At 44.4% G+C, this 20,834-nt stretch overlaps 3 protein-coding genes across 4 annotated transcripts; 1 reads left to right on the forward strand and 2 right to left on the reverse strand.

Moving 5' to 3' along the window:
• Positions 1-148: 148 nt before the first annotated feature.
• LOC139216611 (testis-expressed protein 2-like) lies at positions 149-7,327 on the reverse strand. Its single transcript, XM_070847785.1, has 11 exons — positions 6,115-7,327; positions 5,096-5,296; positions 4,409-4,688; positions 4,065-4,252; positions 3,293-3,493; positions 2,370-2,469; positions 1,783-1,915; positions 1,535-1,672; positions 1,064-1,273; positions 846-966; positions 149-750 (listed from the first exon to the last, which is right to left on the reverse strand). The coding sequence occupies exons 1-11, from the start codon at positions 7,324-7,326 to the stop codon at positions 604-606; spliced, it is 2,931 nt and encodes a 976-aa protein (XP_070703886.1). The 5' UTR covers position 7,327; the 3' UTR covers positions 149-603.
• Positions 7,328-13,314: 5,987 nt separating this feature from the next.
• On the reverse strand, positions 13,315-16,974 carry LOC139217009 (zinc finger protein 239-like). 2 transcript variants are annotated; one of them, XR_011585591.1, is made up of 3 exons: positions 16,707-16,974; positions 14,686-16,365; positions 13,315-13,830 (listed from the first exon to the last, which is right to left on the reverse strand). XR_011585591.1 is itself a non-coding variant. In XM_070848272.1 (2 exons), exons 1-2 carry the CDS (start codon positions 16,888-16,890, stop codon positions 15,149-15,151), a joined length of 1,401 nt encoding a protein of 466 aa, XP_070704373.1. In that variant the 5' UTR covers positions 16,891-16,974; the 3' UTR covers positions 14,137-15,148. The 2 variants fall into 2 exon arrangements, 1 of the variants encoding a protein (XP_070704373.1); XM_070848272.1 differs by lacking the exon at positions 13,315-13,830 and having other exon boundaries at positions 14,137-16,365.
• An 810-nt stretch (positions 16,975-17,784) lies between these two features.
• On the forward strand, positions 17,785-20,588 carry LOC139216507 (methionine-R-sulfoxide reductase B1-A-like). The gene is made up of 4 exons (XM_070847645.1): positions 17,785-17,920; positions 18,543-18,685; positions 19,342-19,456; positions 19,535-20,588. Exons 1-4 carry the CDS (start codon positions 17,866-17,868, stop codon positions 19,552-19,554), a joined length of 333 nt encoding a protein of 110 aa, XP_070703746.1. The 5' UTR covers positions 17,785-17,865; the 3' UTR covers positions 19,555-20,588.
• The last annotated feature ends 246 nt before the right edge of the window (positions 20,589-20,834 follow it).

Raw genomic sequence — 20,834 nt, forward strand, 5'->3', positions numbered from 1 at the left:
GTTGTTCCATGTAAGTTTGGTAATACATAACCGCAGTCACTGAGTGTTTGCGTTTTGACTGCAACTTAAATCCCTTTTTTTAGCAGTTTAATTTCAACAAATAACACAGATTTACAGTTCGAAACAGGTTTTTATTCAATGATAAACACTGGTCAGAAATAACATGCACCATTGATTGAACATAATCAGATCATCATCTCCATGTTCTTCCAGTTTCTGCTTTGTTCAAGCTCGCAACCCTTAAAAGTGGATTGGAAAATGGATAGTTTTATGGATAACTTGTTCAATCAGCATTCTTTTGAAACATTGGTCATCAACAACATCTTGTTTTAACGTGCAGTGAAGACATCCAGTTTCTCATTCTTCAGTTATCTTCACAGCAGGGGGCACTGTAGCATCATTCTCACAGTCCCGACGTCCCTGCCATGTTCAGCGTGCCTCCAGGGGGCGTCTACCCTGCACTGGTTACAGTGAACACACTGAGGTGAACACTGACCTGGTACCCAGCTGCAGCAGCCTCAGAATCCATTAAGGATTCATTACAATAGCGGCACAGTGGTTATTTTGTTTCGACACAATCCCGTCTGTGGCCTCAGAGCGGCACTACTCTGACAGGTACTCCTGGGACTCCATGGAGGACTGGTGGGATGAGGAATGGACCGATGATTGGTGGGATACAGGTGGGTTGTCCAGGCCAGATGTCATCAGCGGCAGATATAAATCATCCATGTTGGGCATGACCAACACTTTCTGACGAAGCCCAGGGGACAGCAAACAAATAGTTAGTGCAAAGATCAAAAGCAATGTTTTTAATGATATGGAAAATGTTTCACTGGTGGACCGACCTGGAACTCGCACTGCAGTTTTTTCTCGATCCACTCAGTGACATGAGAGAAGGTGACCTCCCTCTCCCCGAGCGTGGGACGCACATGAAGGTCTAACCTGGGAGGCACCCGGAAGCTGTACCTGAAGAGAAAGAAGGGGAGAAAAAGACAGTGTGAGGAAGAGAGAACTTTGACCTTTGAGTTTGTGGTATGAGACGACAAAGAGAGCGACTCAGTACCATATCCTGTCAGTAGGAGGAGGTGGGATGTTGATGGCCAGAGTGCCAGAGAGCTCCAGGACCTCAACGCTGAGCATCAGAGGCATGTTGGACACCTCAGCTATCTTCTTCCTGATGTACTCGTTCTCTGTGGCTTTCTGGAAGTACTTGGACTTCGCAATTTTGTCCACAAATCTCAAGATCTTCCTACTTGTGCTGCCACCAGTGTGCCTGGAGGAGAAATGCAGTAAAGGAATAAAGGAGAATCAGAGCTCGGGATGTACTATTTCAGTAGTATACGGTGAACTGTTTAAACTTGGGAGTGGTGACTGCAGTAGCAACATTATTAGTTACTCCTGTGTTTGTCAAGTCAAAATATCTGCCGTGAAAAAGATACTCTTTTTCTTGGGACGCAGCCACAAGTGCAACACGCTTCAGAACCTACAGTGCAGTCCAACTTTGAGTTTGATCAATGGTATATTTGAAGTTTACCCTTCAGCTGCTGCCACTGGGCTTTTATCTCCCAGAGACCCCTGTGGCTCAGAGAGAGGGACTTCCTCTTCATCAGACGAGCCTGCGCTGGATGACTCTTCATCACTATCAGCCAGTATACACAGCCTGGGCTTGGAGCTGAAAAACACATCAGTGGTAAACCTTAATGCATACTACTGAGCTTAGCAGACTCATTTCTGCTCCTGCTCTCTCTGCGTTTATCTACAGGAAGCTGAGGTGGGCCTCACCCGACTTGCTGGGTCTCTGGAACACTGTGAACCTCGTCCTCTCCATCTTTACCCAGCTTACACAGGTTCATCTTGGTCTCCAGGGTCATCTGTAGGCAGCCCGTGTACACCAACTCCAGCTCCAGCCACAGGCCTTGGGGATAAAGGGGATGAAGTGAAGGGGGGCAAAATAGCTAACAGGTAGCAGGTGATGCTTCAGCTTCCTTAACAAGCTTTGATGCGAAGAGTTTGGTTTGGAGACTGAGCCATAAGATCTGGCCTTGCCCACAGGAAGATAGCTCAGGCATGCTATTGTCAGTTCAGCTTAATCAAGGAAAAGAGGATTGCTAATCACTTAAGCAGGAGACAATAGAAAGCTTTATGGACAAGCATGACAAACTCTGTAATGAAACAAATGAGATCACAGGCTGAGCTGAAAGCTGCATAGAGGCTGTTGGGTGAACTTTATTTGGTGACTCCTCCGCATCCATAGTGATACAGGAGAGAAAAAACAGGACAAAAGCAGGCGAGCGGCTCTGCTATTAGTGTTAGATACAGAGTCGGAATCACCAAAGTAATCAAATGAATGTATCAAAGAGAAACTGTACCTCTGCGGTCCAGTGAAGGTTTGGATGTGCTGAGGACTTGTGGTAAACAAGTGCCCATATCCAGATCAGCCAGAGTCAGCTCATTCATAAAGTATGGCAACTATAATGGGACAAACAACACCCTTAAATTAGTAAACATGCTGCGTTCGAGTCAGACATATCCAAATTAAATCTGTGTAGAGGTAGCTGATTACTCCAAACAAATGAGCGAGCAGGAGAAACCTACAGTGTATATGAGTGTGTGTTTGTGTGTGTTCTTGTATTACTCACTTAGTGGGGTCAGAAAACTCACAGTGTCTTGTGGGGCCATTTGTATGAACTAGTTTTAGACCTTTGGGGAGGGGATATTTTTGGAAAGGAAGGACATTTTGATCTTCCCTCACAACTTCAAAGGGCGGTTTGAGGGTTTAGACTTGGTTTTAGCTTACGGTTAGGCTAACGGGCTGAGAAATGCATTAAGTCAATGAGTGTCCTCACAAGTATAGTACAAGTACAAGTACAAGGTTGTGTGTTTGTGTGTGAAGGACAGAGGCAGAAGATAGTGGTGTAAGAGGGATGGTGTGTGTCAAAGAGGAGATCAGGAAATGAGTAATGAGATGCTGCCGTGCCATCAGTGCTCTACCTACTCCCACCTCCTCCAGAGCCAAAGGGAGTGCATTATCAGCACACTCTTAAACACACACACACACACACACACACACACAGGAAAGAGAGCTGCAGCATTGATGTGCCTAATGCCACATCTTTTGACCTTGTGCACCGACCAGTGCACAAGCTCTGACATACAGTCTAGCCGTGACATTATTCAGTACAACACTGATGCTGCTGCTGATGTTGGTGTGAATATGAGGATGAAAAGCACAATGAAACCAATCATTCTGTCAACCAAGGTCTAATAGATTACCATCCTCGTCCATTCTCACCTTGATCTTGCTGAGTTTCTTCTGGATTTTGTGTGCCACCTGATCGGTCCAGTACTTCTCCCGGAGAAAGTCCCAGAAGATCCTTCCCACCAGGGAGTTCACCCAGGTGGGCTGGCCCTCTGCAGAGCACCTCTCTGCCCCTGAACCTGCACAGGGCTCAGCTCCAGCTTGACCTCCAGAACCATGCTCTTCATTCTGACTCTGCAGGGAATAACAGTCATAATCATTGAAAGGCACGTGTGTATGAATAAGCATTTTCAGAGCTTAAATGATGCGATGATAAATGATGCATAGAACCGTGATGCAAGATATAAATCTTTGCCATTTCTATGTTAATGTATCCTCAAGCCACATTTATGCTGACTCTCTTACTGATGCTGCATCTACCTTTCTAAACATCTAGACAGACTGTCTCTTCGCAGGATGCTGATCCCAAACCACCCAAGCCAGGATTAGCAGCTTGGTCAGGTATGCTGCAGATGTACCACAGTCAGCTCCTATTAATATCCTTCCAGCCAGGTGACACCTGATATGTATGCACATTGACATTTGGTCTAGTCAGCAAGGCTGTGTTTGGCTGAGCTAGCATCAGCATCAGCTGAACAATGGAACAGTAGATGATATTGACCAGCTCTGATCAATGAGAGCTTGTAGAGCATCATGACATGCAGAGGGTAAGTAGAGCTAATTCTGATATCTGATCACGATTGAATGGGATGCTGTAAAATGTGATACTAGATCAGAAAGCTAAGTAACAGTGTTGGTTCTTGACCTTTTTATGGGTTGTGGGGCTTCCCTTGTCACTGTGGCAGGGGCTGGGGGTGGGGTTGCAACTCTGTGAGACAATTATTTGAGCCATGTAGGTGCTGTAGTCCAATAGTGTTCTCGTTTTCGTAGCTCCTGGCAAGTCGTGCAGCTCGTCTGTGCTTTCTTTGACAGCGTCTCCACCAAACTGTGTTTCTGAGCAACAGAGAAAAGACAGACACAAAGCGAAGTGAGTGGGCTGGAAGGAGCTGGCAAAAAGCATGAGTATCAGTCTGTCCTGCACTCGCTGCATCGATTCAACAACAACTACATGCGTGTTTATTATCACTGTGAACCTAAGCACCCTCTCACCTGTGTTCTCCCTCCTGATCACACTGCTCTTGGCTCCAGCCCGGGAGGCAGACAGGAAGTGCTGGAACCACTCCTCCTTCTCTCTTCCTGTGCGGCCAAACAGGTAAAGTGTGACAAGAGGCTGTTGGTCCAGGACTGAAGGTCTCTCTGTCCTTTCTTCCTCCTCCTGCCCTTCAACCACGCTCTCCTGCACCACCTCCCCCTCAGCCAGAGTGATGCAGATGGGATATTTCTTGTTCCACACCCTCTTGCGAGCCAAACCAGGCGGCAACAGAGTCACCTGGAATAAAAATGAACGCAAAGGAATGATAAAAGGAAAAGTGTAATTTTCATTCTATAAGAGATGATGGCAGGCAGAAATTATGTTGACAGTTTGGCATTGCCAAAGCACTCCCCACATTGATTAGACTGGTGTTATTCTATTACCCCATTGGAAGCTGCCATAACCTGCCTCAATATGCAAATGAGACAGTCGCCGGGTCAAGTTTATTCAGAGCATCATCACTTCAGGCGTAATCCTTCTGGTCTTTCACCTCCGTGTTAGGTGACAACGTGGGCGCAGACAGATGAGAGTGAAGAGTTCAAACAAGAGGTCACCTTGCCTCTCTCTCTTTTTTACTCCCCTCTGAGAGACATGCTTGCTCCCCTTGGACCCACAAACGATTTTTCTTTTGCAAATGCACTGACCTTACAGTTAGCCAGCTGGTAAGTGCGAGAACCCAAAAATACAGCGTCGTGGGACGTCTCGTCGAACCCTGCCCACCGGGGGATGTTGGCACGTGGGTATGCCAGGCGCAGCCGGCTGCCCTCCAGGGTGACATAAACAGAGTATGTGATGGAGGGGTGGAAGGTCTCAGGGTCGTAGCTGTGTGTCTCATTCATCCAGCCCTGAAGGAAATGATGAGGGTGTTCATCCAACAGGAAAAAATGATTGCAAGCAGCAGCAGTCAGATAAAAATCACTTCATATTTGCATTATATTGAAAGCTGTGTTGAGGCTATGTTTTGATAGATTTAACTGGCAAAGTGTTCATAAATACATCAGAAAATCTAGCAAACACTCTACTCAGGCAAATGAAATTCACAGTGAGTGGTGCAAACTGCGACAATACAGCTCAGCAGGAGGGGAAACATGAGACATGGCAGAATACATCTGTCTCATTTAACACTGTGGACAAGTCTTTGAAATGGCCCACGGCCTACTGTTAGTAACTCCTCTATCCTCATAAATGTTACCTCATTTGAACCCGCTAAGTCGGCATTTTCTGGGGCAGCCACCCTCACCCTCTCAGCAGAGCTGTCAAGAAGTGCTTTGAGAAAGCTATTATCGAAATAACCTGCTCTGCACATGCTGAACCGGCTCTTCCTGAGGGAAGTTTTTTATACTGTAATTACCTCAAAACTAATCCATTAAGCACCACTGATAGCACTATCTTTAGTGCTATCCAATGCCTCATGTGGCTGCTGTTGTTTGCTGTTTCGATCTCTCAGCCTGCAGAACAAACAGCCGTGCTTGAACCTCAACAGAAACTTAGGAGCAGCTGCAGGGCAAAGCTAAGCCATACTGTTTTCAGGCCAGCGATCTTTCCACATCAGTACTTGACCTTTTGCTCTCTGCTACAAATCGTGCATGAAGTGGATAAAAGTAGAGTTGCGTCATGTGTGTGTAATTCTTTGTTTACATGCTGTATTTTACTCATTTATCACCTCTAGGAGTTCTGGATCTGCGAGTTCTCCATCCAGTGGATCCATGGTTGGGGGTCTGGATCTGCTCAAACGAGAGCCCCTGTTGCTTCTGGCAGATGAGCGTCGAGGGGCAAACATGAACACCACCACCAGGCCCAACATGAAGCCACATGCAACCCCCACAGACAGGCCTGTCACATAGGAGGGCAGGGGCAACACAAAGAAACCGTACGCTACAAGACCCACAGGGAAGAGCCAGTGAAGAGGGAGCGAAGAGCCTGGCACTGTGACTCGAGACTGGGTGTAAGTTCTTTGATGGGTCCCTCTGGATCCACTCTGGAGTTCCACCACTTGAATCATATCTCCGTAAGTGCGGATTTCATAATGGCTGTCACTGCCTAGGGTTTGCCGATCTGGGGTAGCAGTGGATTTTATTAAGGAGCCCTCTTGTAGTCTCCTCAGAGGCGTGTCAGACACACCTCTGTGCTCGCCATCTGTTCTCCTGCGGCACTTAAGGTCTGCATCCTCACCACCTCCGTCTCTTCCAACGCTGCCTTGGGAGGCCGGTGAGTCCCCAGCACCATAAGCCCTCCCCTGCTTGGGGCTGCCAGAGCTTTCGTCCCCCATGATCTTACTCAGCATGCTCAGCGGATCCTGCATGGCCTCAGAGAACTTCCTCCGCGTGTCCTCCAGCTCCGCGATCAGCGAGCTGCCCCGCGGTTCAGCGGGAGGCAATGCACCTGTGGAAAGAGGTGATACCCAGTCATCATCCTCATTCAGTGCTCCTGCTTCAGGCCTGGCCTCTGGGATTTTTGGATGTGTAAGCTGCTTCCAGGGATGCAGATGCAGCTTGGAGTCTGACTTGGAGAGGTTGACCTCTGGCTCGACCCGGCGGGAAATCTCTGTGCTCAGAGACTTGACCAGACTGAGCAGGGGTTTGCCCCGTAGAGAGCTGCTCTCGCTCGGGTCCAAGTCTGTGGAAGAGGATTTGACCAGGTTGGTGGTAACAAGCAGACCTGCTGACGACAATGATAGATCAGCTAAAGACCCAGGGGATGAGGGGGAGTGAGGCAGGAAGGGGGGCTGGGAACGATGGCCATGGCTCAGGTCCAAATCCATTCCCAAGCTGAGGTCTGGCTGGCTCTCTCTGCTTTGTAGTTTGTCTTTGGAAAAGGCCACAGTGGGACCTTCGTCGTGGCGGTCCAGGCTGAAGATGAGCTTGCTCTCCTCCATGCTGGCCATCAACCAGGAGCTACTGTAAGGATGTGGTCAACCAAATGGAGCAACAGCAACAGGAGAATGGGGGTAGCACTGGTAGACTTGTAATATCCCCCTCAGATAGTTTGTAGTCCATCATGTTGGATGCTAGAAATGTGGCGAGAAACAAGGAAAACACATTAAAATGTGGTTATTTGTAGAGCTTCAGTGAAATGTTGGAAACATTACTTTTAATGACAGCGTAACATTTAATATTGCAGCTCAGCTACTTCCTAATCTGCTGCTCTGACCTTCCTGTTTCTGCCCTCTCTGTTTCCTCCCCTCCATTGCTTTTCTAATTTCCTCTCCCCTGTCACCTCTCAGCCTTTCTTCCGGCTCTCCTCTGTACTCGCTCCTTTGTCCTTTTTACAATTCCTCTGCACTGATTCAGGGAAATTTGTGTTTTTCATTCTGCGTGTGTGCTGTCACTTCACATAAAGTCTGAGATAAGGTGGGAGAGGATGAGTGCTTTGTTTCTGGAACCATCACAAAGAGTCTTTAGCGCAGACACTTTAATCCCACAGTCACAGCTAATCCCAAATTAGATCCAACGATCCCATTCATTAGCCTTGTTTGTGCTTAACTGACATATTTGCATTATCCAAAGAGCTCCGAACGATGTCAGCAACTACTGGTCTTCTTGTCGGCACATTTGAAGACTGTTCCTGATTTACAGCATCTGACTACTCTGTTATGTCTCAGAGTAAGAGCTCAGTTGTTATGATCATAACCGGGAAAACAAGCTGCTTATTTTTTTAACCACACCCTACCCGTCCATTATGCCCTCAACCGCACAACAATTAGACACTCCCCTTTGGAGGGCTTTGACAGAGCATGGATTTAACAAGCCCTTAACAGCTTGTTTACATGTGACAGTCATGATGGCAGGCAGGCTGCAAGGCCCAACTCCCTGAGAGTCGTTAGCTACGGTACAGTCCAGACTGAGAGTGGATTTACTGTAATCCTCCATATTAAACAGGCTTTTACGAAGGGAAATTAAGACACTTGGGACATGAATTGAACCTGATGAATGGGTAAACAGTGCCAGATAGATCTTTATATTCATTGTTATTCACACACACACACGTAAAAAACACTAACCTATCCCTGACCCTGACCTTAATCATCACCAAACAAATATTTTGACACTTTTAGTTTTGTCAATAACAATAATATAACAAAAAACTGTGGACCCAATAAGTGTGTAGAGCACACACACACACACACACACACACACACACACACACACACTGCACTATCAGATGTAGTCACAAGCTAGCTTTCTTGGCAATACAAGGTGTCTGTACTTGCAGAGAAGTAAATATCATATCACTAAGATATTAGACATAATCATCCAGTAGAGGATTTTCAAATAGAAGATGATTATTATGTTCCTGCCATTCAAAAGCTACATTTTTACATAGAAACCGCACCAGCAAAAATGGAACAGTGTTAAGACACTTGAGCCACGATTGGTTATTGTCCTGTACGTAAGCATAAATTCTAACTCTGACCTGGATGAAACCTATTTTCAAGGCCACAGATACTCATTTGTAACCATGTTGCTCGAATAATTAGTAACTTTCCCACTGGCTCCCGGCTTATCTTTTCTCTGCACCCTGTGTATACGAGAAGATACTATTTTAGCACCAACCTGCTGCGCTGTTTGTCAAATCTAATTAACCAAAAGTGCTGCTCCGCCAGTGCTCAAGCTGCCCTAGACAGGACTTACCCTAATCAATTGCTACTTTTGAGTCAATTCGGATCAGTTCATGCTGACAGGGTGAGGAAAACCTTTGCTGCTCTGTGGAATATGTAGTCAGCTGAGATTTGGCAGCTTTCCCGTCAGTATTGTGGATGAACACTGCAGGAATAACACTGACTCAAAAACAAACATGAGAGAGCTGAAGGCTGGAACACTAGTTTTTGGTTTGTCCCTTGAGAGTGAAGCAGATTTAGCTATTTTATAATTAGTGAAGGAGGAATAGTTGGATATGAAAACCCTTCTTCCTAACTGCTTCTGCATCAAACATATTCCATTAGAGAAACAGTGTTATAAAGAAAAAAGAGCTGCAGTCCAGTCCAATTAAAATGTACTTAATATTGCCATTTTCCACAACAACATCTGACTTATCAAAGGCAAGAAAGGTCACATTAGCAATTAATTATTATTTTCATTATTTATTAGTTTGCCAAAAAGTGACATTTTAAGTGACTCAAGGATAAAAATCCAAAGATTAACAGTTTCCACTGATACAAAAACAAAGAAAATCTCCAAATTAAAGTGTTTAAAATAAAGGAATCAAAGTACATTTGGCATATTCGCTTAAAAATTGACTGAAATGATTAATTTTGTATCAACAAATCCCTCCGTAAAAAACCTTCAGAATATGTATAGGAATAAAAGTGTAAAGTTTGGTGTATGTTGCCGCTGAGGTGGAGATTTCTGTCTCAGAGTCTGACAGAAAAAAACTCATTTTGAAAAAACAGCCTTCAAAGATATGAATTTAGGAGAAATCTACAGACACAACTCGACAAAGAGCAATGAGATAAACACCCAAATTTGTATTCTGGACATTTTCTTTCCACTCCTCTGAAAGAAGAAATGTTATTAAAGCAAAATAGCTAAAAAAAAAAATCTCAGAATTGACCAGTGCATGAAGAAAGTATACCTGTCTTGTATCGCCTTGACTACAAGTTTCCACTCTAGGTCACATCTTTTTTGATGCAACAACAGTAGGACACTGAAACGTGTATGAGTAGACAATTTTGACTGTTAAATGACAAAATAAAGTTCATTAAAGTAACTGCTTATGGTTGCTGGGTCCAGAGCGCTCAGCGTGGAGGAAAAAGTTAATGAAATTAAACGGAGTCTGACATTTTTGAGAACTGGTGTGGACAGGGAATTGCTGGCAAACGCAGACTTTCACTGGCTGAAGGTGTTACAGGCCAAATCATCCATGATATTCCAGATCCTGTGCATTTGCCTGTGACAGGATGGGTGTATTCAAGAGTCTATTGGCAGTAGGTCACTTCAGCTGGATTAAAAGGCAGAGGAAGAAATGACGCCAGCAGCTGAAAATCCCAATTTATCCCTGACGTTTGGCAAAGGATTGAAATCCTGCCAAAAAAAAAAATGTCTCTCCAACTGTGTCCTCCTCTTGGCCTTTCTATCCTGTTAGGACAAGGACAATGGGATAAAAAAAAAAGGTGACAGAACTTCATGAAAACCCAGTCGGAGAGCTTTAGAAGATTGTGTGAGGGTTGTCTACATCACAATTTGTCCACACAGGAGAGCCAGGACGTTTTATATCAACGGCATGCCTGTTCTTAATCCCGTCTTCAAACTTCAACCAGTTGACCCCGATGACTGACTGACTGACACATTTGGCACAGGACTGCATGTTTGCCTGGGTATCACATGGTCAGTGTTACTGAAGCTGTACCTCATCTCATTAAGACAATACCTCCAGGCCTCAAGGAGGTTGCTTATGGACAATGTAAGTCGCCCTATCACTCAGGCATTCATGTGTCACCCTTTTACCCTTTTTTATCACCCCGAGCTCCTTCTGTCCTCACCTGCAGAGATTTTCTCAAGTCTCATTTTTTTAAAAAAAACAAAAAAACAAAGGCAGCTATTCTACTGAGGCATAAAAAACAAACCACAGACGTTTGCTTACCTGAATCTCGCATGTTTGATCAGCTGCTCCTGAGGTGTGTGTGGCAGAGGTTTGTGCAGGACTGTGCTCTGGGCGCAGGCTGCAGTGATCTCTCTGGATGCTGCAGAGCGCGCTGTGCGGTGCTTCACGCGGGGATGCGCACCATCCACCGACCGCGGGCTGCAAATATCCGCACAACTTTACTCAGATCGCAGCAAATCTTCGACAACCAACTCCTCAGAGAGATTTACTCCAAAACAAACAGCTCGGATTGCCGAAAAAAAAAAAAAAAAACGAGAGTCGGCGACGTTGCCTCCGTCTCACGGCTCCTTCCGCTTCAGGAGGCGTCAACCCAAAACACAGTAATGTGATTATTTGGAGTCCTGGCTGCAGACTGGACGGAACTCTAATCCAGATTAGATCTGAGAGGCCAACAGTTGACAGAGCGACTCCTCCTCTCTGCTCTGTGCGCGCAGCGTCAAAACACAGACCGAGCTCAACTCTGACACCGCAGTCCTGTACGCAGACTTATGTAATTACACGACCTGGAAAAATTCACGCCAATGTTACCGCTCAAAGCCTCTTATTTAATAAGACTTCTTTTTCACTGACCGTAAGGACACGGAGGGCAGATGTTAAAGCTGTTCTGAGATCTGCATACGAGCAAATGGGATACTTCTGCGGGTTTCACTTATAATTAGATAGATTTACATTTGGTCTCAATATTGGGGCTTGGTGTTGTTTTAATAAGTGAAATATTTGTGATGTTGGTCATTTTACGTGTACATGGGGTTGAAAGGAATACACGTGGAGTGAGAGGAAGAGGAAGAGGAAGAGGAGGAAAGGGCTTTGAAGATTATTGGTGGCTCCTGATCATTGTAACATTAAAGCCATGAACACGTGAATGCATCAATACTATGACATATATATTATTCTAAAATGGGCCATTCTGCAGAATTAGTACTTTCTGGTACTTTAATTGTATTTCGATACTAATATTTTTATACTTAGTTACTCAAGTAAAGATGTGAGTAGCTCCTCCATCTCTGCTGTCAGGGAGGTAAAAACCTGATCTATTATGATCTGACTATTAACAGAGCAGCAACTCCCAACCAGGGACACATGTAAATATTTTAGCTCAACTAATTGTGCACAAATCAACAGCTACGTTGTTTGGTAAAAGCATTAAACTGTTTAAATAGTTTGCTAAAGGTCATGGGTAAACGGGTGAAACGTCCAGCTTTGGCCTGACCAAGTAGCTGTGGGCCTTAAACATGTTGACATTATTATTGTTAAAGTGTTGAAAACAGCCATTTTTTAAATGATCCGCTTGAATGAACACATTGGGGATGTGGTGGGTGGTGTAGAGACTAAGGGTGTGTTTGTGCGGAGGGGGCTCCATCTGACAGAAAATGTTGGGCAGGCCTGCTTTAGAGCAAAAATAGTGTTACAATAGCCCAAACTGCCCTCTGAAATTGATGCTATTTTGATCCAGTTAGAAGTGGATTTGTAACAGTGTTATTTAACACATGATTTTGATGTGAAGTGAAGGACCTCTCAGTGTTAGTGTCAGTGCTCATGTTACGGACAGCTGTGCCCTTCAATCCTGCTCATACTGAGGGATTAACGGTGGTTTGTCTGCTGCCACCTGCTGCTCAAACTGCAGAATTAATCTTCCTTTTAGGGCACCAGGGTCAAGCAGGAAATAACACCTGATTAGGGGCAAGCACGCACAGATCACAAAAAGGCTTTTTACGGTCCCATTTTAGGACACTGTGGGCTTATATCTATAAATATTTCTGTGAATCCTTCAATGCTTCACATATTCTTTATATTTTTTTTTACATATGCTTCGTATATAAAGTTTGATATGGAATTATACTCAGTAGTGCTTTTATAAGAAAACCTTACCCATGTTGGGTTTTCCTTACATGTGATGTACTCTCTGCTGTGTGCTCTGCGAGTAGTTTTTTTTACTCCTGGAAAATGTTTCGTCTTGACATTTAAAGTCTTTATCCCCCTGGGTGCATTTTTGAATGTATCTTTAGGCAGCCGGGGCTGGTGAACGTCCTGCCACAAACATCACAAACCAGCCGTTTTGCTTTGCAAAAGTGTTCTTGTGTCCACATGTAGGACAAACAGAGCAGTCTGAAGAAAGTGGCTGCAGTTCAGAGGACATTTGTGTATTTAGCTCACTTTGCACTAATTCAGTGGAAGGAAAACTTAACATCCTGTGTATGACCGTCATCCCCAAGTTCCTCCAGCTCCCATTTCCCAGCAGTCCTCATTTTTGCTCTGGTCTGAGAGGCCTGTCTTGTATCGAGGGCTGTGTTAAGGTCTGCTGCTGCATGCTGTAGTCTGTTTCCATCTCCGGCTCCAGTGCTGCTCCACCGGCAGACTACAGCAAAGACAAGTGCTCTGGACACAACAGACTGATGAAACATCCCCAGCATCTTGCGGCACAGGTTGAAGGATCAAAGCTTCCTCAGAAAATAGAATCTGCTCATCCCCTTCTTGTACACAGCCTCAGCGTTGTGCTTGCAGTAAAGTCTGTTGTCGATGTAGACGCCCAGGTCCTCCACCGCGGCGACATCCTCTCCCATAATACACAGCGGTATTGCAGCCGTCCTCCTCCCTCAGAAGTCGATGACCATCTCCCTGGTCTTGGTCACGTTCAGAAGCAGGTGATTTCTTCCTGTCCACTCCACAAAAGTTGTGCACCAGTGCTCTGTACTCCTCCTCCTCCCGCCCCGTCACTTCTACATCCCTCCACTGCAGAGTCGTCAGAGACCTTCTGCAGATGGCATGACCACGAGTTGTACTGAAAGTCAGAGGTGGACGAGGTGAAAAGGAAAGGAGAAAGCACAGTGCCCTGTGGAGCACCTGTACTACTCACAACCACTCCAGACTTAACACTGTCGGACAAACTGTGGTCTGTCTGTCAGGTAGTCAGTAATCCAACATCATCTCTCTGGCTACAGTAATGTAATAATAAGCATATAGTTCACTGACTTTAATACCACGAAGTGATGCACCGACCAACTGAGGGATAATTTTGCTGTTAGTATGTTTACCTTGTGGGCACAGCCAGGAAAAGATAAACAGACCACAGCACTGTAACTGGATATTAAACTTTATTGCCCTCCATGCGGACATAAGAAGACATTACACAGAATAGACAAAAATGCATACATGAAACATGTGAGTAAGAACGGTGCCAGAGGTGCTCTGCACTCTGATGGTCAACGTGAAATTGGTTTCACCCAATAAATACCAACATGTGTCATGTTAACAGAAACCTAAAGGGTTTTATGAAACACAGTTAGATTGTGATGTTTTCGATAACAGGTGATGGGTCTTTTCTTATTGTTCTTCAGAATTAATCAGAGTAAAGAAAAACATTACAGCAGGACATTCACATTGTCACAGGTGTGTTTGTGTGTTGATGGGATTTCCTCACGAATCTCTTAACATTGCTCATTTTAGCTGTTAAGGCTCCACACCACCCACACAGGGGTTTGATAGGACGTCTCGTGTTAGTTTTGTTACACCTGTCAAAGGCCCCGCACACCTCACGGCCCAGGCACGCACACACACAGACACAAACACAGACACACACACACACACAGACACACACACAGACACACACACAGATGAGTGTTTTCACTGATCTTACCTAACTACACTCAGGACTGCGCAGGCATGTCTCGCTCTCCTGTTACGGTGCAGTCAGACCGGGTTTCATCTGGCCTTGGCGGTTTCCCAATCAGATTGATCTCTGCAATAAGTGAAAGAGGCAGGATCAACTTGTGACTGAATGCGCCCTTGTTCCTCACAGGAGTGAACAGGGAGCGAAATCCGGTGTGGCCGCGCCTTTCGTTTAGCTGAACTCATTAGAAGAGGACATTTTACAAGAAAGTGATTCTGTTTGTGAAAAGTGCCTCAGTGTGTGCTGACACCAGTATCTACCTGTCCTGTACCAAAGCAAACTAACAGTTTAAGGTATGCTTACTGGCAGTAATTTAAGAACAATGTGCTTCGAGGTTAAACTAAAAGATGGCCGACAGGTGAGTTATGCCATGCACGTAAAACTCTCTTATCTAACTCATGCAAAAGCTCTGAAATGGTGCGTCTGGTTTTCACTCCGCAGCCGCCTTTTCATGAGTTTGCAGATGCACCTTAAGATTAGGCGCAAACCTGTATCTCATACCACAGACATGGCAGGCATACGGCCTCTCTCCTGTATGTGTGGTCCTGTGTCTAGTCATCTGTCCACTCTGGCGAAAGCGTTTACCACAAATGTCACACGGGTATGGTTTTTCTCCTGAATGGTATCTCATGTGTGTTTTGAGGTGACTGCTAGTGTTGAAAAGTTTGCCACACAGGCCGCAATGATATGGTCTCTCCCCCGAGTGACTTCTTTTATGAATTGTGAGGTTCTGGCTCTGACTGAAAGCTTTCCCGCAAATATCACAGTGGTACGGTTTCTCCCCAGAATGGGTCCTCACGTGCACAATCAGATGCTCTCTTCGGTAAAACGTTTTGCCACATTCTTGACATATAAACTCTTTTATGCCCGTGTGTATTCTTTCGTGCAGCCGGAGACAGCGGTTATTGGCAAAAGTCTTGCCGCACACGCCGCAGAAATATGTTTTGTTGTGACGGCCTTTCAGGTGAGTTATGAGCTCTTCTGTCGACTGGTGTGTCATCCCGCAAATGGTGCAGTCGTTTTTGTTCTCGTGCGTTTTTATGTGCTTCATCAAAGAGCCGATGTACTGAAATCCTTTGCCACACAAATGGCAAAAACTGCGGCCCTTTTCATTTTTAGTGGAACATTTGTCATGAGGCAACGGCGCTTGGTCCTTATTGTTATTAACGCTGTCACTTTCTCCTGTCTTCCCCTTCTGTTCCATCGCTGCGGGCTGTTCTCCATTGCTGTTCACCAACTCCTCGTCATCGATGTCGTCGTCGTCGTCGTCGTCGTTCTCACTCTGAGCCGCGGAGCAGTCTGAAGAGACTGGCTCCATTTCGTATAATACTTGCATCTCTGGCTGCTCTTGCTCAGTTTTCACATTTTCCAGAGAAGGAAAATCAATCTCCTGTGACTGATCATCTTCATCCTCGACTTCCTCCTGCTCTTCTTTTATCTTAGACACCACAAACTCTGTCTCAACCGTGCAGTAGCTCCAGGTATTACTGTCCAGATCTGAGTTGCTTTGAGAGGGTCCCGGGACCTCGGCGCTCAGACTGATGTTAGACTCCTCCGGTGTTGAGGGTCCTGGGTTTTCCTGCAGCAGCGGGGCTTCACTTTCGTCTCCATGCTCCACTGAGCTGCTGGTCAGCGAGGGATCATCAGCTACAGAAGAGGAGCAAAAATATTACCCAAAAGTTGCCCTGTTATGTCTCCTTTTTAACTTGCAGATACACACAAGAAAAAAACCCTCAAATTTGCATGCTCTCTCCTGGAAAATATTGCTCACAGTACTCTGAAGCTGCACAGTATTCACATATTTCTACCATTATTTCTGCTTCTGCAGAGCTTGTTCAATACTTGGAGTGGATCGTGTGCGTGTGCGTGTGCGCATGCGTGGACAAGCCACATTCACGAATATATAGTTAGCTACTTCCTCCATCACCAGTACGAAATGTAGGGGTTGAAAACGCAACTTAACAACACATATAACCGGAGTCCCAAACCTGGCTTCTTTCGCAGGAGGTCCAGCTGGTTTCGCAGACTTTCAACCTCCTCTTTAGATCGACTAACTTCGGCTTCGTACAAAGCTAACGTTATGGTTTTCTCCACCTCCCCGAGGATCTCCTCCGCCGCCGTGTACAGCCGCTGGTGAACGAACGACCTCAGCTGAAACATCGCGGTGTCCATGTCTCAGGAGAGAGCTGCGGCAGAGGAAAAACATCAACTGTACTGGCAGGATGGCTAGACGATAAACTCAGCTAACCTAGCTATCAAAGCTATCAATCCTCCAGTCTGAGACCCGTTAGCAACCACGGCTCTGCTTCCGGTGTCAGTGTTTCAGAATAAAAGCTTAGAAGTAACCAAGCTACAATGATCACAACAGAAGGCGTGCGCAGGGGAGGGTCAAGACACCAGATCTGACGTGGCAAGAATAAATGACTATCAAAAACAATAATACAATACACTCAACAAATTATAGTATTAACAATGTAAGTCACTACCTAAGTGTTTTATTAAACAATACCTATTGTAAAATATTATTGACAACATCAAAACAAATCCATCAGATATAAAAACATTGAAAAATATCAATAGTATCTGGGTCTGTCCAGAAACACAATCTAAAACTAAACAAAGTAAGAAAACAAACTCAGGAAAGACATCCTATTTACAGACTTAATATCCTACTATACATGCCCTCTGAGCCAGTCCTTAAGAGCCAGTTTGAACCCTTCAGAACTACTCAATATTTTAAGATGTCCTGGCAAACTATTCCACAGATTTACTGCCATGTACAAAAAGTTTCCTTCCCCAGGTTGCTAATAAATATATAGCACTAACTGAATAAACATGGTGCACAGCAATTAGGAAAACGGAATGATTGCTTAAATACCAAAGTGAATTAATTTCCAATCTAATTTAGTAAATACAAATACTCAATTCAGAACTGCCGTTCACAATGTAAAAATGTTTCAGTTAATTATGTTTTAACACTGAAAGTCTATCCACAACACTTCTTACTTCTTACCAAGGTTTTATTTTGAAGGGCAGGCGGTCACACCGGAAGTCTGATTGTTTCCAGCGGAATGTTTCTGCTCGGTCAGAAAACTTTAACACCGTCAAAGTGGATCCGGATAAATAAACCGTCCCGAAACCAAAGGAATGTCGTTCTGTCGTTTCGTCGGAGGAGAGGTCTTCAAAGACCATTTTAAATCAGGTACCTTTATCACTTTAACTTCCTGTACTTCATTTAACATTCCTACAAAGCGACTGCTGTTTAGAAAAGTGGAGTTAACAACAACTAGCTAGCTGCTGTTAGCTAGTTACTCATTGTTGTCAAATAACTACATAAATAACTGTGTAGCTCCACTTTATTATCCACTCCTGTCTCTGTAGGATGTAGCTGCTAATAGAAACATTTAAGAGGTGATGACTCTGTACATATTATCACTAAAAACTCCATTAATGGGCTTGGAAATATCAAAAAACCTCGTTAGCTCTTAGTATGCTTTTGTAATCCAGCTTCAGGTTACACAACAACCCGGTTACCAAACACGGATGTTGTTTAACTGAGAAGTTAAGCATCTACTACTGGAACACACTGTTAAAAACAAGTACAAGATATTATCAGACATCAACATTATTTTTAAGAAGTATAGAAAATGTTGTATGTAATGTTACAAAGAAAGAGAACTCATTTAAGGAAAAGAAAATATAACTGTGAATGTTTAAAGAAGGCTAACATAGTGTCAGAAATGTCTCTGCCAGGGTCTATCTAAATCAGATTTGTATTAAAATGTTGCACTCAGCCATCATCTCCTCCATCCTTTGCTCCTTAGGGGTTTATGCATGTTCCCAGTGTGGCCACCAGCTGTTCTCCAGCCGCTCCAAGTACGAGCACTCTTCCCCCTGGCCGGCCTTCACAGAGACCATCCATGAGGACAGTGTGTCCAAACACGAGGAGAGACCCAGGACATTTAAGGTACAGTCGGTAGAAAAGACATTTCTCTTCCTGTGGTCACTTCTAGACCAGGCAACACATGTATAAATACCCATGTAGCACCTACTGTATGCTACTAGCTGTAGAGATAAATAACTTTTAATGCTTAAAGTCACAAATCTGCTCATTTTAAAGTTCATGTTTGTGTTTGGAGGTCCTACTAGAACAGATTTACATGGATTAATGTTCAGAAAACATTTTTTTCATGGCTGCTGCTGCAGTTTTCAGCTTCTGTCTGAACGCTCCATTTTAGAAGAACCGAACAACCTGCTGCTTCGCTCTCACTTTAGACATCTTTGTGCTGGTGTTAGTGAGGAAAAACCAATGGCAAACAGTGAGGTAGATTAAGGAGATTTTGAATGAGTGGGGACGGTTGGCCTCCTGAAGGACTGGAGGAGGTCACATGATCAACAGATCCCCTTATGATGTCATTAAGGGAGCCAAGCGTTTCCACAAGTACTTACTGACAGATGGAGCATAATTTGGCGCTCTCATAGCTCTCATAGACATATTTATGTTGAAGATACTTTAAAAGTTGCAAAATATGGGACTTTCTAAAGGCTAGCGAAGGATTTGTTTAATACATTAAATACTGACTATGGAAATGCTCAAAATCCTGATGTATGATGTTGCTCCAGGTGCGGTGTGGGAAATGTGGAAATGGACTAGGCCATGAGTTTGTGAATGATGGGCCTGCCAAAGGACTGTCCCGCTTCTGAATATTCAGCAGCTCACTGAAGTTCATCCCTAAAGGTACGATCGTCAGGTTATATCACAACGCCGGGTTGCAGCTACTCTTTCTCACCTCCCCGTCTCCTCCCCTCTCCACAGATAAGGTTGATGAGCAGTAAGGTGAGCCATCAGAGGGAAGCGCTGCTGGAGTGTTAAGACATTTCTCTGTGCTGCTGAAGGTGCGGACACTGGATGAAGTGCTCTGGGATAAAGCCCGATCTGGGACCACCAGGGCTCTGATGAATGATGGCCTCACTGGACAACAGGAGCAGAGGACTGGTCTCAACACCTTTATTATGCAATCACCACCTCCAGGATAGTCTCATTGATTATTCAGTCACAGCTCATCTGTTTTGTTGGATCAATTTATAATTATTGAGATTGTCCAAGTAGGAGAACATATGTTTTTCAAAGATATTTCTTGCTGAGAGATGAAAAGTATTTATTTGCCATCACTGTTTCATCCATAGTTCTGCTGAGGGCTGGACTACGAAGCAGGTTCAACAGAGCCTGGCTTTCTTTAGTTATTGGCCAAATCAAATGGAAATATATTATTGATTAAATTCTATCTGTGATAATCAGTTTTCTAATCAGTGGAGCTGCAATACCAGCACCATACATGTAGTTTCCTCTGGCAATGCAGTGCTACAGTTTGCTCCACTGTAACTGCATATTCAGTGACATAACTATAATGAACAGCTCAACATGTTTGCATCACGGTTTCCACACACAGAACAACGTCTTCCCTCAGCAGAGATCCTGCAGTGGTCAGAGAGAATATCATCAGGGGAAAGTCAGGGAGTCTTTTTACAGTTTACTGTCTAGTACGGACCAGGTCGGGTTTGCAGCCTCGCTACCTCGCTAACCCATTAATCTTGTTTCCTAGTCCACCCTCAGCCTTCCCAAAACTGTTACCAAATACACTAGTCTATCAGAAAGAAATAGCTTACGAAACTGTGAATCAAAGACTGGTTGAACCTCTTCCAAAGACTCCTCATATAATATTGTAATTTATTTATCAACAATGGCCTTTACCTGCTATGTTTGCTGTGTTAGATGCAGGAACAGTACGTATTTTCACTCTTGGGAGACTTTTATGTAAATGATTAAAAATGACTCGTATGCAAATATATTTTAAATCGAAACAAAACAATGCTTTGACTCGACTCGACTTATTTTCAAATATTAATGTCACTTTTCACTGCTGACTGAATAGTTTCAGGCCACTTTGAAGTCACTTGTCTCTACAAATATAATTATCTAATAATATGATATTGTATGAATTGATTACAGACAGAGTAATGTTATTTTTAAAGCTTGAAACAACACACTTTTGGGTGCATTGACAGTGCACAGTGGCACTAACGCTCAGTGATGAAAGTGCTGCCACCAAGTGGAA

The sequence above is a fragment of the Pempheris klunzingeri genome, chromosome 17 (genome assembly GCF_042242105.1).
Source record: "Pempheris klunzingeri isolate RE-2024b chromosome 17, fPemKlu1.hap1, whole genome shotgun sequence".
Taxonomy (NCBI): domain Eukaryota; kingdom Metazoa; phylum Chordata; class Actinopteri; order Acropomatiformes; family Pempheridae; genus Pempheris; species Pempheris klunzingeri.